This window comes from Rhamphochromis sp. 'chilingali' (assembly GCF_963969265.1).
Source record: "Rhamphochromis sp. 'chilingali' genome assembly, chromosome: 2".
NCBI classification, from domain to species: Eukaryota; Metazoa; Chordata; class Actinopteri; order Cichliformes; family Cichlidae; genus Rhamphochromis; species Rhamphochromis sp. 'chilingali'.
Window position 1 is genome coordinate 28355471 of NC_137930.1, and position 15837 is coordinate 28371307.

Here is a 15837-nt window from a genome sequence, read left to right on the forward strand (position 1 = left end):
CATGTGCGTGTGTGTGTGTGTGTGCGCGCGCGCGCGCGCGCGTACCTGGTCCACAGACAGTGGACTTAATGCCAGTCTGTTCCAGAGCAGGAACTCTGTTGACTGCACCCTCAATATGTTGCATAAAGACATCCCAGTCCAGATCGAACAGGCTGAAGGCGAACTTATCAGACACCTGGGAAATATTGAAAAATAAATAAATAAATAAATAAATAAATAAATAAATAAAGGCACACTGATAATAAATGACTGGCTTACTTCCAATAACCTTGAAACCTTGAGTAACCTTAAAATAGCAGCACACATTTACTTTCTCTCTTTTACCCCTAAAACACACCAATTTTGAAACGAATTTTCACACTGAAAATGAGTTCTGTTTGAGGAAGACACCAAATCACATAAATAGGGACCACATCTAATTAGAAAAATTGAATTGAAGATTTTTGAGAAAATGCAAATGAGCAGTAAAACGAGCACTGAATAATGGTGCATTTTAATATTTTTCCTTTTCTTTGTGTGTCTTTGTAGGCTACAGTCAGCACTACTACTGTGATGTTCAATGCTGATGTACCACCGCAGTGCCAGTGTCAAAAATACTGCTGTGCTCTTTTATCCTCTTCATATGTGACTGGAGGAAAAAGGCTGCAGCCACAACACATCCTGTAGCATCTGTTAAATCAACTCTTCCTCACCACAGAAACATCTGTCAAATCAGCCCTTCCTCTCATCTCAGTATCTTGTCCAAGCTTTAATTTGCTCCAATCTGGAGTTCTGTAACTCCCTCCTTTTCAGCCACACCAAAATCCAGCCTTTAACTCCTACAACTAATGGCCAGCAGCACAGACGACCCCCCACCCCCCACCTTCCCATCAAACACTAATCTGGCTGACTCAGGGCACTCAAAGTGGAAAGTCCAGCACACCAGAGCTGTCCAGCAATTTTATCAGTCACGTATTTCTCTCTCAATTCCTGCCCTGATTCACTCTTTCATCTACTTTTACTTTACTTTCCTCAATTTTTTTTAATTATGTAACAGACATGCCTAAACAAAAACAAAACAAGAACACTGGATAACAATATCAACCCGTTTTTATAAATGTTGAACATAAGTGATTAAGTTAGATAGATGGTTATGGTCTACAGTCAAGTACAGAGGACGTACTGAAGGAAATTCCTTTGGCTTCACAATTACCATCTGCTGTGACACTCTCAGCTTCGATTAAGACTTTAATGTCATATGGATGCCTAAGCTGACAGTAGCTACTTTCATGTGAACAAAGAGTTTTGCACTATTACCGGGCATTGACACTCAACTGGGGTATCTGAGAAGCAGATACCTTTGTCCTAGGCACCACACTTCTCCCAATCCTTCCCAAGCCATCAATCTAGCTCATCTTCAATCACTCCGCTTCTTCTATTCTCCACGTCTCCTTGCTAATTCTCCTTTTGGTATCTATTCTTTCTTCTTCCACTTGCTTTAAGACATCAAAGCTGCTGCAGAACGAGAACAAAGAAGCTGCTTCCGCTCAAAGAAATCCTCTAATATGTAAAAACCACTGAGGAATCTGCAGACAGGCAGCCAGCCAGCCAGAAGGACAGAAAGCCAGGATATTAGGTTGACAGGCAAAAAGATATTATCGGTGACCTGCAGAAAACGTCTAATGGCTTTCATTACTTCTGAATAGTATAAAAGACCAAAGTCTTAAAGAAAAAAAACAGGCATAAATCAAGAAGGAATGCATGACGAGTGAAAGGTTTTAAGTATCTAATGCATAAATGCATGCCACCAAACCTCCTGCCAGCCCACTTAACAAACTGCTCTAAAAACCTGTCCTTGAGAGAAAGTACAAATCCATTAAGACCAAGACCACCTGTCAGTTCAAAGGCTCTTAAAAAGATCAATCTCCAAAGTCAAACTCTCTCTAAAGTCGGTCTTTGCATGGAACATGCAACTGCTTGCACAATGACTTTTTCTAGTTGCCAAAGTGTTGTTCGAATAATTAGTCTTCAGAGCCTTCAGTTCCTTTTACAGATGTACTTTGGTTTTAATGTTCCAATAAAACAAATTTCACCCCAAGCGGAGCTAAAAATACAATGTTTGTCAGGGGTTGTGCTAAAAGAATGAGTATGAGGTAATTAAAATCCAATAGACTTATCCCCTCTTGAGCACTGTGCTCATCACTGTGCACATTAGAAATAAAATATATGTGGAGTGTGGGCAATAAGACTTGCAACAGTTTTATTAATGGATACAAATATAGGACTAGTTTTTTCCTTTCTAAGTATAGTTTTCTGTATAAACTTTCTAGAGAAAAATAAACTTTCCAAAAGTGTCAGCGTTTGATCCCTTTTTTGTTTCATTATTTGCATCAAGGTTAATAAACTTCGCCATCGCGTAAGTGACCTGAAGGCACTGGATTTGATGAAATCATCCAACAAAAGCCAAAGATTCCAACAGAACTTGGGGGGGGGAAAGGGAATCCTGTTCTTTCCCTACTAGGTATACTATACCTACTCCTGTGCCTTCAGAAGCATCATAAACACAGTTTGTTGCGCTTTCCTTTATAATGGCTACTCAAGTTTTTATACTTAAAGTCCAACATTTGTAGCTTTGTGTCTTTACAGAAAGATGATAAGAGAATTGATATTTGTCTGTCATATTAAAAACCTATAAAGTCGACCCAGTAGGCTGTAGGAATATTTAAACTAGAGATGGCACGATACCACTTTTTTATGTCCGATACCGATACCGATATCATAAATTTGGATATCTGCCGATACCGATATGAATCCGATATAGTGTTTTTTAACCAACAAAACTGTTTTTTAAATATCTTGCTGCATTTTGTATAAGTTCATACTCAAGTTTAAAACAACAACTACACTAAAGCTATTCTGTTATACCTGTATGCAAAAAAAATATTTCATAGTTCAGCAACACTGATCAATCTAATAAACTTAAACCTACACCATCCTCCCTATTCTGGTATTTTAAAGAGTACTTAGCGTAAATATTAAGCAACCTAACTAATAGGGTTCCAACTCCCAGCAACAACAAAAATAAATAAATAAAAAATAGGGAACCACCCCTCACGCTCCACCTCATGATGCTTAATCGACGTAATCAACCTTAATTTGATGCAGTGTGAAAAAAAATGCACAGAAATCAATTATTTTTCAATATATTAAAATATTAAATAGATTCAACATCTTTCTTCAACAAAATTGCAGACTGGACAGATGGTACCTTCCCAAAGGAAAAAGTACTATAGCTTACTAGGGTATATATATTAGACTTAATAGTTACTATATACAGTAATGGACTTCTATTCATTTTGCATCAAATTAAAACTTTGGGTGTCAGATAATTATTTATTAAAAGCTCGACATTTTAAATGAGAATAAGAAAGAAAAGTATGTCTTTGTGCCCCCTTTTCCCTGTTAATGCCCTATCGGCCCCCCTGGCTAAACTTTGCTAGATCCGCCCCTGCACAGTTACCAGCGTCAGCTACGTAGAAAAAGATCCTGGAGTAGAAAGTAATATTAAATACATTCTAACAACAGCTGATCAAGCTTAAACGTGCTGCTGTTGTTCAGCCGCTGGTTTCCTCTTTCTGGTGCAAAGTGGGCCAAAAACAAACCAGAGACACGGACTCCCGACAGAAAAGCCGATCAGCTGATCGTTAAGCAGTTTCATGATTGAAGTAGCAGCCGGAGAGGCAGTCGCTCCATATATCGTTTGTTAAGCTTAACGCAGGAATGCTTTACAAACATTCAGAGATGGACTTACACACTTGCTTTACTTCTCTCGGGGATAACTTTGTCGGAGATGAAATGCCGGGTTGCTAGCGAAGCTCCACATGCTATCCAGACCACCGACAGGTCCCGCATGCGGCAGCCGCTCTATCACGTGATGCATACTGCTAACGTTCTGAGGCGAGTTACGGCGCGTTGCAAGTTTTGTGAGGTGCTTTTGTGATATTTAATGGATCGGATTACATTTTTTATTTTTCTCCGATATCCGATCCAGTAATTTAGGTCAGTATCGGACCGATACCGATACGTAATATCGGATCGGTCCATCTCTAATTTAAACAGAACCAGATTAGTGGCTTACTGTTGTTCTGTATTCAGGCTAAGCACACATAAACATCCTGAATTCAGCTTCCTAGACAAACAACTAAAACATAAAATAAATAAAATAAATAGGATACATATATTAAAACCAAGTCTGAGCATCCTGCAAACTATGGGAGAAGTAGCAAAATTGGAGTGTAAAAAGATGTGATCATAAAGAATGGAAGAAAACTGCTAACTGTTCTTATAGTACCTCCGTCTTAATGCTAAGCTATGCAGGATGGTCACAAACTATCAGTCTTTATATCAGTTTTTTGGAATAAAACAAATAACAATTTCCCCTGAATGTTAAATATTTTTTACAGTTTTCCTTTAAAATTAACACACACACACACACACACACACACACACACACACACACACACACTTTTGACTGCTGTTATGAATACAGTTTGACCTCCAAACTAATACAGCAGAAAGTAATAGACAAGGTACATAAGAGATGAGGTCAAAATGACACATGAGAAGTATATAAACTGGATGAGTTTATTCAGCTTCCTAATTAAAGTATTTGATTTTTTTTGTCGAGCAAAGCTAAAATTTTTTATCACAGCACTCACTGAAACGAATAGAAAGAGAATCTGACAATTAACCTCAGGATGACATTCAAGCTTACCTCATCCCAGAAGATGGGGTTTCTTTCATAACCGCCCACAGACAGAGCGTCACCTTGAAGGCGCAGGTACACTGACGCATCATGGTCCCTGACATTTGGCATGTTCTGGGAAGATGAAAGTGAACGGATCAAAACACGAAGGAATGAGAACACAATCAGTTAAGGACGGTTTTTATGAAAAAAAAAACAAAAAGTAATTTTATTACCAAATAGTTGTTTAAATTCTCCAAGTTCATAAAAATCTACATTCACTCCATTGAGTGAATTTCTTCATCGCACATCCAATTCAGGGTCACAAGAGCTCAGGGATGGATGGGATAGGCTCCAGAGACTGAAATCCCAAAGGCTGTCTAAAGCAGAGGTCTCCAACCTTTTTTGCGCCACGGACCGGTTTATGCCCGACAATATTTCCACGGACTGGACTTTAAGGTGTCGCGGATAAATACAACAAAATAAAACTAGTACCGGTACCGAAAAAAAGAAGATTTATTCATAACACACGTGAAAAGACCCAGGAAGACCGAGTAAACGATAAAAACAATAACAAGATAACGCTGAAAACCCTGAAAACCATACATTTCACACCTGAGCCTCAACTCTCATGGCCCGGTACCAAACAACTCACGGACCAGTACCGGTCCAAGGCCCGGGGGTTGGGGACCGCTGGTCTAAAGCTATTCATAAAAATTTTAAATTGCTAATAATTTCTTTATGTTCTAAAGGAAAATGGAAAACAGGTGCAGTGACTTATTGAAACATGGACAAGAGTGAGTTTCCTTGTCATTCTAAAAAACACGAAGCTGCTGCCACAATCTTTCCAGTTGATACTGCATGGTGGATTCAAGTGCAATTATAATTCCATACATTTTGACAACATCCCCAATACCATTCGCTGAAATGCGAGCCTCCAATTTGTTTTAGAGATGGATGTAGACACTTACTTTTGTCTCTCTTTCCTGACTTCTTCTGTACCTGCTGACAGCAATTTGTCATCGCTCCATAAGCTCTGTTGCCTCTAATTTTTGGTCATGCTCCTGTTTAATTTGGCATACCTCAACCTTTTCTCCTATATTTCCCTTCTTTAACAATGGCTTCTTGACAGCCAAACTTCCACTGAGACCATTACTGATGAGGCTTCGGTGAACTAAAGGGTTAGATGCATCTCTCAGGTCCTGTGTCAAGTCTTTGCTGGATATTTCCTACTTCTTAAGTACATGACTTTCAGATACTGCTCATCTCCTGTAGATAGTATTGGCCTCTTCTTCACCAATTTTTAAGAATACACTGCACATTATGTCAGCATTTGCCAGGTTTTCAGCTAATAGCTTTTTGGGAATCACCTTGTTGGTGCCAAAAATACAGTTTAATTCCTATCAAAATGTTATCTTTGGCATTTTTATTGATTTTATGACCTCATGTGTTCTTGCAACAGGCTGCTAGAAACAAAGCACCTAAAGATACAATTTAAAATGTGTCTTTGCTAAGTTGTCTAATATATGTGGACACAATACTGGTTAATCCCTAGAGTTTGATACCTTTTTAATGCTTGAGTGATTAAGTGGGTTCAGTTGGTTAAGTGGATTAAAAAAGAAGAAGAAAAAAATCTGGAAATAGTCAGATAAAAGGACTGGATTAAAAAAGTACGAAAAACCAGTCAAGATTTTTTTTTAAATGTCTAAAAATCCTACCTTAAATAATTATAATAAAGTCTGGTTCCTTGGAAGCTGAATATAAAGACAAGTGCACTTTTGTTTAGTGCTACATTTTTATAAGATGTTAAGAGCTGTACAAAAGGGGCATCACAACATGGGACTAAAAAACAGCCTTAAAAATGTTTACAGCAGCAGTCGTCCATACAATGACTTATCTTAATAAACCAAAGCATTTCTTTATGCATCACAGCATCGTGTCTAACATACCATGTAATCATTTCATTGTGTTCTAATAAATATTTATGCAAAAATGTTCAATAAATAGTTACATTTTAGGTATGTTGTCTCATCTGTATTCACGTCACTATGGAGGTCTTTTCTACCCACCAACTGTTTTTCCGGGTAAAACCAAAATACCAGCGAACAAGCTGACATTTTAAAAACCGCTCACTCCAAATAACAAAAGCCAAACTGCTCATTTCCCCTCTCTTGTGCACTGGGTGCAGCTGCCAGCTTCCTTCATGTGATCAATACTAAACATTGCACTACCTTCTGTCCTTCATGTATTCACACAATCTGGTATGGTTTCTTTTCCCCTTACTTTAAAGCCACCACAGCCTCCCAGGAGGTTACATGTCACACAAAGGCACACAGATGACATGAAATGTTTGACCTGACAAGTTGCACACTCTGGTGGGAACAGATTTCCTGACATCCAAGTGTGCGAGTGTGTCATTTTGTGTGTGGGCTGACGTCTGTGAACGTGATGTAGCAGTAATGCTGGTTAAGCTCCTCTTAAACTACATAATACAGGGGAGCTGACAGACCGCCTACAACCACCAGCCTCGAGAAGATGAGCACAGTCATGCATGTGTACACTAATTTAATCTAACAGTCGTAAGACTCGCAATCACAGAGATACAGTGAATCATGTGAACATCTGTTATAAAGTATACACACACAGGGGCTTCCCCAGTAGATGCAGGTTCACATATCATCCCATTAATATAAAGATACACACAAATTATTCTGTTTACTTTTCTATTACAAATTATTGCAAACAATAAAACAACAGTCTGGGCCATCGCAGGCTGAAAATCTGTTTGGTCATAGTGCCCCCTACTGGTTATATAACCTTAATGCAGACAGAATTACCCTCCTCCACCTTGAAAAACTGTTTATAAATTAGCCATTAAATACACACCATCGTGCAACAGTTGCCACCAAGTAGCAGTGAAACAATACCATAATATGTCTGGTATTTATGAAAGGAAATGAGTTATTTGAAACATTCGCCCGCTTTTGGCAAACAATCTGTTGTTTTTCACGTCAACTCTCATGAGAGTACGTCGCTGTGGTAACTAACCCCTGGGGGAAACACTGTACAGCATACATCTTTAATGACTTCAAAAAAGGAAAGAGAACTTGGTGCACACGTTTGAATTTAGTTTGGATGTTCTCTAATCTTCTGCTCTTGCTCTTGACGAAGGTGGTCGCACTTTTCTCCTCTCCTCCTCTTCCTTAGCTTCCCTGCTTAGCCTCTTATGTCCTTGTCTAGTCTCGTGTTTTTTGTATTACTTTTCCCTGGAACACTCTCTCACAGTCTGTTCTCTAAAACCTAAAAGAGGAATTATGGATTGGATCAACTGGTCCCTAAATGCAATTGACACCCCTTTCTCAACGAGAAGTTTGGGCTTGGGTGAGCCTGAGTGCTGAAGATATCTACCTACAGTATTCGGAACCATGGTAACAGGGTTCTGGCGAATCGGAGCTGGCTTGGCCCTGACTTATCGAAGAATTAAGGAAGGAATCAAACTGATCTCCCTGTTGGAGCTCAGTCTGGGGGGAGTTATTTTTTTTCCTCCTTATCTTTCCTCGTGTGGTGCATTTTCCCATTGTTATACCTCTCTGACCTGTCTTCCCCATGTGATGTTTTGTGTAATGTATGTATGGTCGGAGGGTAAGATGGTGCCGCCATTGCGTGCAATAGGTCGGCAGCCTTATGAAATTTCCCCTTGTGGGACTAATAAAAGGTATATCAATTCAATTCAATAATCCACACGGTAAAAAATACACATACATTTACTTAAATCTTTTAATAAGTGGCGCTGAAGGTTTGACAATATCTTTTAACTTGACAAGGCCAGCACTCACCGCTCTTTCTTGGTCGGCATTCTCTAAGTTCTCAGATTGGCTTCACTGTGGACAGTGAGCTGGTGTTCCAGCAGTTTCCAGTTCACGACAGGGTTCCTGGGTTGTTCCTAAACACCCTTACCAATTTTTTTTTTTACCTGAGGGTGACAGCTTGGGTCTTATTCTAGGCCTCAGTGACACATGAGAAAAACTTTTACTTATGTACAAGTTGTGTTACTCTACAATTCTCTTTAGATCTTCACAGAGTTCCTTGGACTTTCCCATTATTTTGGGTATTAGTCAAACAAGTGAGTGCTGTCAAACAAATCCACTTTATGCTGGTAAAGAGAAACTAACTTTTATAGTCAATCATGATCACTAATGAGAAGTTAATAGACCTTGGCCTCCTCAAGTTAAACGACATTGTAGAACCCTCAGCACCACTTCTTAAAAGATTTAAGCGAGTGGATGCAAATATTTGAGCCTATATCCATACTTTACTGTGTGTGCATTAGAGAAAATGCTAAATAGATTTAAACTTATGCACCTACTCTATTCTATAGTTGCTCTCACACTGTTACACAACACCAGGGCTGTAGCTGAAAGAATACAAATTAAAGTATCCTAAACACATTAACTATTAATTTAACAGAGTAACAATTATAATCTATCAGATTTTCTCATGTTTTAATGACAGAGAACTGATATCCTGTGACCAAAAACACTGACTGTAAGTAACAGTCAGTGTTTTTGGTCACTTTCCTTTCTGGGTTCACAGAGATTAAACTTTATCAGTGTAGTAGATCATTTCCAGAAATACAGATTAAGGCACTTAAAACACACAAACACACACAGTGCCTTTCCTCTCTGCACTGCAGCAGCTTTGTTGCTTACAGCCTGTACCATGCGTTTTACTTCTTCATACAGCATTTTGCTAAAATCGTAGTTTTCTCTTTCTGCTGCCAGCAGACCTGTCCATGTTTATGATTGGTCAGACGCCCCTTTCATATGAACACAATCCTAGCTAGACTCCAAAACCCTGGTTTAACTTTTCAAGTTGATAAACAGCTTTGTGTGCCCACTTATCCTGATTGCTTCACTATAATGTTGGCAAAGCCAAATAAAACAAAGCCGGGCATGTTGAACTTTCTTCATGATTCCCCCGGAGAAGATTTGGTAAACCTATTAAAATCACAGTAACTTGCTTTGTAAAAAGGAAACTCACAAACAAATTTTAAAAAAAAATGTATTAAAATGAAACACCTCTTTTATTCAATGATGTCTTAGTAACACAACATTGTCAAATGCAGCATTTACTGCAAATAAGTTAAAAATGTAAACAAAACGTTAACTTTATATTTTTGTAATATCATTCGGGACGTGGCTTTAGGAGGTAGAACGGGTTGTCATTTTTCATACATCTTTACAATTTTTGTTTGTCATTTTGAATATTTATGATGTAAATCTGCAATGCTGCGACTTTAAGAGGTATCCATCCTCGACTGCTTTTATGGACTTCTTCAATCCTTTTTTGCCCTCCTGCTGAAGATTTTTTTTTAGGAAAGTCTTCCTCATTTAATCAAATGGTCTAAAGGCACGAAGGGATCTACAGGCTGGTAAAGCCTCTTGAGGCAATTTCTGACATTAGCTGATAGCACTGACTCCAGGAACGGTGGTCATACCTGTATGCCCTCGATTCTCTCTGTTACCACATAGGCATGATGCATAGCAATGAGAGGAACCTTGACTCCGGCCATTTCTCCCAGCTTGGTGGCCCACACACCTGCGGTAACACAGAAAGGCAAAAATGTCATAAGTGTGTTACCTTTAACACCAAACAAATATCCTTAAAAAGTGTATGGATTTTCCTTTGCTCATTGCGATTTCACTTTTACAGGATACATTTACATCAGGAGAGCAGTTGCAGGTTACATAAAGACTACTTTACACTGTGTTACATTTGTGGATTTGTCATCTTTGAAAAAGAAAGCCAGCAAACCTGCACAGTTCACCACACAAGGTGTCTCAATGGTTCCGTGTTGTGTCTCCACTGCCTTTACCCTCTTCACACCAATATCATCAGTTCGCACTTGAATGCCAGTTACAGGACAGTTTTCGATCACCTGATTTAAAGAATGGAAAACTGAAATGCTGTATGCACTTTTTTCCATGCAAGTACAATGCACAGGGAATCAGTCGAGTAATATTACAGACGTATAGATGTCCGACTGGAGAAGCCTCGTATTTACTTATTACTACAGAGGAAAAGTAACGGAACATGTGAGTCATTTGTGCAAAGCTTAAGAATGTAGTGTAGTAGTTGGGCTGTTCACAATATAAAGACATGCAAAATCAAAACTAATGTGTGTGTTACAGAATAAAGCTGTCCATCAACTAAAGAGGCATTTAGCAGATCAGTAGACATTACCGTGGCTCCTCGGGCAGTGGCTGCCCTGGTCAAGGTTGTGCAGGTACCTGCAGGGTCCATGGTGCCGTCTTTTGGAACATACAGTGTTCCATAAAGATCATCGACATTCATCAGAGGATACAGGTCCTTCGTCTCAGCCGGTGAAAGGACATGGGACTCAATACCATAAACTTTGCCCAGCTAGAAAAAAGAAAATGGGGAGATGACGTGTTCAATGTAAATATTACTTTAAAGGCACCTTTGTTCCAATTTCAAATAAGTGGTTAGAGAAAAATCTGCCATCATTTTAAATCATATCAAAGTCTTTATCTTCATGATAAAGCAAACAGAAAGACTCTTTTCAATACTGTAACTATAAGTTGAGTCTGCCGCTATGGCAGCATAGCGTTCTGTATTAGTTTTATAATATGCAAAGGGAACAGTAGTGTTGTTTGTGAACTTTGAAAATCTAACACACACAATTAAGGTAAATTAAGTTTTTTTCTCTCTCATGTACCTCATGTTAAGCAGTAAAAAAAACTTTTTTAGAAAACCCACAATCAATTTTACATTTAAAAGCCCCAAGGAGGAGCAGCAGTCGAATGTTTCATGAACTAGAGTGTTCCCTAAACACATCCTGTAGAGGCCATGTCTGTAGTGCACACATATTAAGCCGATATGTCTTGTTCTTTGGTGCTTTTGACTTCAGGATCCTTTACCTGAAGAATAGAATTATTTATGAGACATTACTCACCAACAACTATCTCAGTCTCGGAAATATTTAGTACATTTACATGCATAAAAAAAGATTTCCCTGTTGCAGATGGGTAAATGTGCATAAATATATACATAAAATCAATCAAACTGATTTACAAACTCAAATACTTTGAAATGAAGCGTCCTTTTCTTGAAGCACTGTGAACTAAATAGAAAACAAACAATTTTGACTAAGGATAATATTTACTTTCATCTTGTCTAATTGCTGTCACAGAAGTACTTGCTCCATCTGAAGTCTTTGTGTGTTTGTGTGACTCCTTTTGTATCCCAAAAAGTTAATTCTGTTCATTCGGATGCAGCGTTTTTAGCAGAATAAACGCTTCGTCACTCATCCAAGTTGCTTCTTCAAGTCTGAGCTGAGCGGAGATTTCCCCAACCTTATAAACAGTTCACTTGCATAATGATTGAAACTAATGACTGAAACTAGCACCACTGACGAACATTGGGCTGTGAGGTCAGTTTCCTCATCATTAATATGAAAATTGTCATAAGCATTGATCAACAACAACTGATCAACAGACTGATCAATGAATACAAACACATTTTCATGTGTTTTGCCTCTGTTTACTGAACAGTGAATCTATGCTTTCCTAATAATGCTCACAACCAACATGTCTCTGTCTTTACCGACATGAGGCGCTTGTACTCGTCAAGTCTTTGCTTGTTGGAAGCAATGAAGAGCCCTCCGTTCTGGATCCAGCCTGTATGGAGACCCGTCTCCTCCTCTAGGTCTTTGCTAATCACATTCCTGGTGTGGGCCAGGAGCTCTACCTCAACATCACTGGGTCGCAGCTGCCACAGGAGGCCTAATAAACAGAGGGACACATGAGTGCAAAAAACTTAGTGGACATTAGTGAGCGTCTCGCACATCACGCACATGCAGGTGAACACACTTGATAATAATTACTACACAAAATTACCAAAGAGTGCTTAATTTACTCTTAAAACTTCTTATTAGAACGCTGCTATTAAAGTAGTATAACTTCAGGCAAACACAGCTCTCTGTACTGTTACAGACTGTTACCTGCAGTATGCCAGGTGGTGCCAGCAGTCAGTCTGTCTCTCTCCAGTAGAACTACATTAGTCATTCCCATTTTGGCCAAGTGGTAAATGGTCTGACAGCCCAGGCTTCCTCCTCCAATCACCACCGCATCAGCTGACCTGAGGCAGGAGGAGGTATATGAAAAGACTAAAAAGGCTGATGCTACTCTTGACATATGAAGGTAACCAACCAGCCTGTGAGCTAGCACTAACTTATCAATTCACAAGAGCAACACAGTCCCTTTTTCTTTCCCCCTGCTTCCAATCTTTAAACTACAGCAACAATAATGACCAATAACTCCTTTTTTTAAATTAAACGAACAATAAACACTCTTGTTTTGATACAAACCTTTCCCAGTGCAAAGTATCAACAGAGCATCTATATTCTGTTCAGAACTTGTACATCACTGTGTCCATTCCTCCATGAACTAGTTTTTCTTCACAATCACGTATTAATCCACCACTTCAACCATTAGATTAATCAGCTGTTTATGTATAAAGTCACTGCATATAATCTTAAGAATATATTTCTGAAAACATTCCCACACAATCCATTTATCCATTCAAAACCCAATCTAACCTGGGTAATGGCTTAGTGGGTCCTGAGGAGGCTCCATCCTCCTGTTTGAGTGTCTTCTCGTAGGGAACACTCTTTTCCTTGGTGGGCTCCGAGCTGTAGGACCGAGTGCTTGTCCGGCACAGCGGAGAAAGAGGAGGCCTCACTGCTGAGAACACTCGCCAAACTGCGCTCCTAAGGAAGGCCATGACCCCTGTGTGCAGTAAGACAACACAAAGGGACATTTTAAGTTTTAAGTTGTAACACTCAAGGTTTCAGAACAAAGTCATTATGTACAAAAACTCTTTTTTGAAGTATTTTCTGCTTGTTCTGGCTAGGATTTGTTTTGTTTGTTTGTTTGTTTGTTTGCAACATTTTGTACCCAGTGAAAACCATAATAACTGAAAAATAAATGTAAATAACTTTATTATACTCAGGTTCAGGGGAATTTACGCAAATTTGCGCAGGGTTAGTAAATCTAGTGGGCAAGACTTGGCGGATCGAGTATATAATGTTCAGCCACGTGCAAACACCAATAGTTTGACCAAACAAGGATTTTGGAAAAAACACTTTGGGCACCTGGGCGCAAAAACGGCAGCACATTCACCACTAAATAACCCCGCACTTAATGCGTATTACAAAGCTTTTAGCGGGTAAATGTGCAATTTATGCAATAACGTACAGAACGCGATGCACAGAGTGCGCTCGCCTGGAAACGACAAGTCTCAAAATAAAAGAAACTACATTAGCAGTTCCAGGTAGCAACGTGGCGTGAAGTTCTGCGATCTCAAACAACGGAGCATGCAAATTACATAATGCAGCAACTTTTGGATGTACATTCATGTCGCACTTACGCTCGATTCCGCTTGTCCAAGATTGCCCCGGAAACACACTCGAGGAAAGAGGTAAGTAGTGAGAGGGGCTGCTTCCAGAATTAAGGGAGTGGGTTTATGGTGAGAAACGGTCAAGTAGTTCCGCAGACCAACGAGCGACAGAACTGCTGTCGTGGCCCACAAGACACAGCTCAGTAGCTGTCAGATAAATGTGAGCTGCAGCGGTGTTAGACTGCAGTTGTAGTTCCTACCTTCACATGCGGTTTATGGAATGCCAGGACTGCCATAATGAATTAATTAAATACACCATTAAATAATTAATTAAATGTGGCAATAATTAATTAAAATTGGAATTAATTAATTAAATAAATAGTTATGATATATGTAATTAATTAATTATTGACACATTTAATTAATTATTTATGTATTTCACGTTTTAATTAATTATTGACACATTTAATTAATTAATTATTGACATATTTAATTAATTATTTATGTATTTCACATTTTAATTAATTATTGACACATTTAATTAATTATTGACACATTTAATTAATTATTTAATGATATATTTATTTATTTCATTTTGGCAGTCCTGACGCCTGGCTCTCATCATGAAATAATTTTATCTGTCAGCCTCACCCATCAAACTCAGGGGGCGGGGTTAACGCTGATCGAGTCAAAACCATTGCTTTGGCCTGGTGGCCATTGTTTCTAGCACACAACAACCGGCATGTGGAAGCTAACAGAACTGAGCTTTGAAAAACCCTGTTTGTGTGTTACCAAATACCGTTTTAATATTTTTTTAGCCGAGAATGTAGTGGTTTAATCTTCATGTGTCTGGTCGGTTTGTCAAGATACAGCCTCTTTGCAAAAGTGTTTCGATGATTTCGGAGATGTCGTCCCAGTCTCACGGCAAAGCGTGGGATAGACCCGCTCGCCTCGCAAGCAATCCCACCGACAAAGCGCAGGCCCCGGTACACAGCTGTAGTAACCCCCGCTGACTTCTTTTACTGAGGTTATATTTATCGGTGTTTTATTTCCTGATGTTCTTATGTGTCCTACGTGTTTCAGTCGCCAATTCTGAATTATAACTAACATTAAAAACATGTTTAAGGAGGAGAGAGAGCAAATAAATCTGTTTAACATCTGATCTTTGGGTTTTTGTTCAGTAATCAGCGTGACCTGTATAAACACATAAAAGAGATAACGTTGGTGTTTCCGTCATGTAGTAACTGCTGGCTTTAACTGTACAAAGGTTGTTCGACACTATGAAACACATACAGACTTCATGATGTTCGGCTAATATTTTTATTGTGAATATTAATCATGCTGACCTCGCTCTGTACACCACGCAGCGAGGTCAGCATATCCACGATATCCTCAGCTCCATGAGTTAACACAAAGTTTCCCAGCTGACTATCTAACTGCCAACTATTCCAGAGACGTGAAAATATACAGCATAAAGAAAAGTGTAAGAGACTCAGCAGCAGATTAGAATAACAGTTATACATTTAATAAATCACCAAATGAATCCAAGAAACGAGCAAACCTGTTCCGACAATTTGAATTTGTATTCCCTCAGCTGCAGACTCGCTGCTGTTTAAATGTTTGAAAAGGAAGATTAGATATAAACAAACGTCAAACATAGACTCAGTCTGCCTTCACATTTGATATGAGGCCAG

The 15837-nt window shown here is 39.0% G+C and overlaps 1 protein-coding gene across 1 annotated transcript in view; it reads right to left on the bottom strand.

Moving 5' to 3' along the window:
* Positions 1 to 14398, bottom strand: part of sardh (sarcosine dehydrogenase) — a 48485-nt gene extending 34087 nt beyond the window's left edge. The window contains exons 1-9 of the mRNA XM_080875743.1: positions 14174 to 14398; positions 13344 to 13533; positions 12747 to 12883; positions 12350 to 12528; positions 10967 to 11146; positions 10538 to 10661; positions 10221 to 10321; positions 4754 to 4858; positions 46 to 175 (exon numbers count right to left, since the gene is read on the bottom strand). Coding sequence (XP_080731869.1) covers positions 46 to 175; positions 4754 to 4858; positions 10221 to 10321; positions 10538 to 10661; positions 10967 to 11146; positions 12350 to 12528; positions 12747 to 12883; positions 13344 to 13528 — 1141 coding nt within the window. The 5' untranslated portion in view covers positions 13529 to 13533; positions 14174 to 14398. The remainder of the gene's footprint in view (positions 1 to 45; positions 176 to 4753; positions 4859 to 10220; positions 10322 to 10537; positions 10662 to 10966; positions 11147 to 12349; positions 12529 to 12746; positions 12884 to 13343; positions 13534 to 14173) is intronic.
* Between the last annotated feature and the right edge of the window lie 1439 nt (positions 14399 to 15837).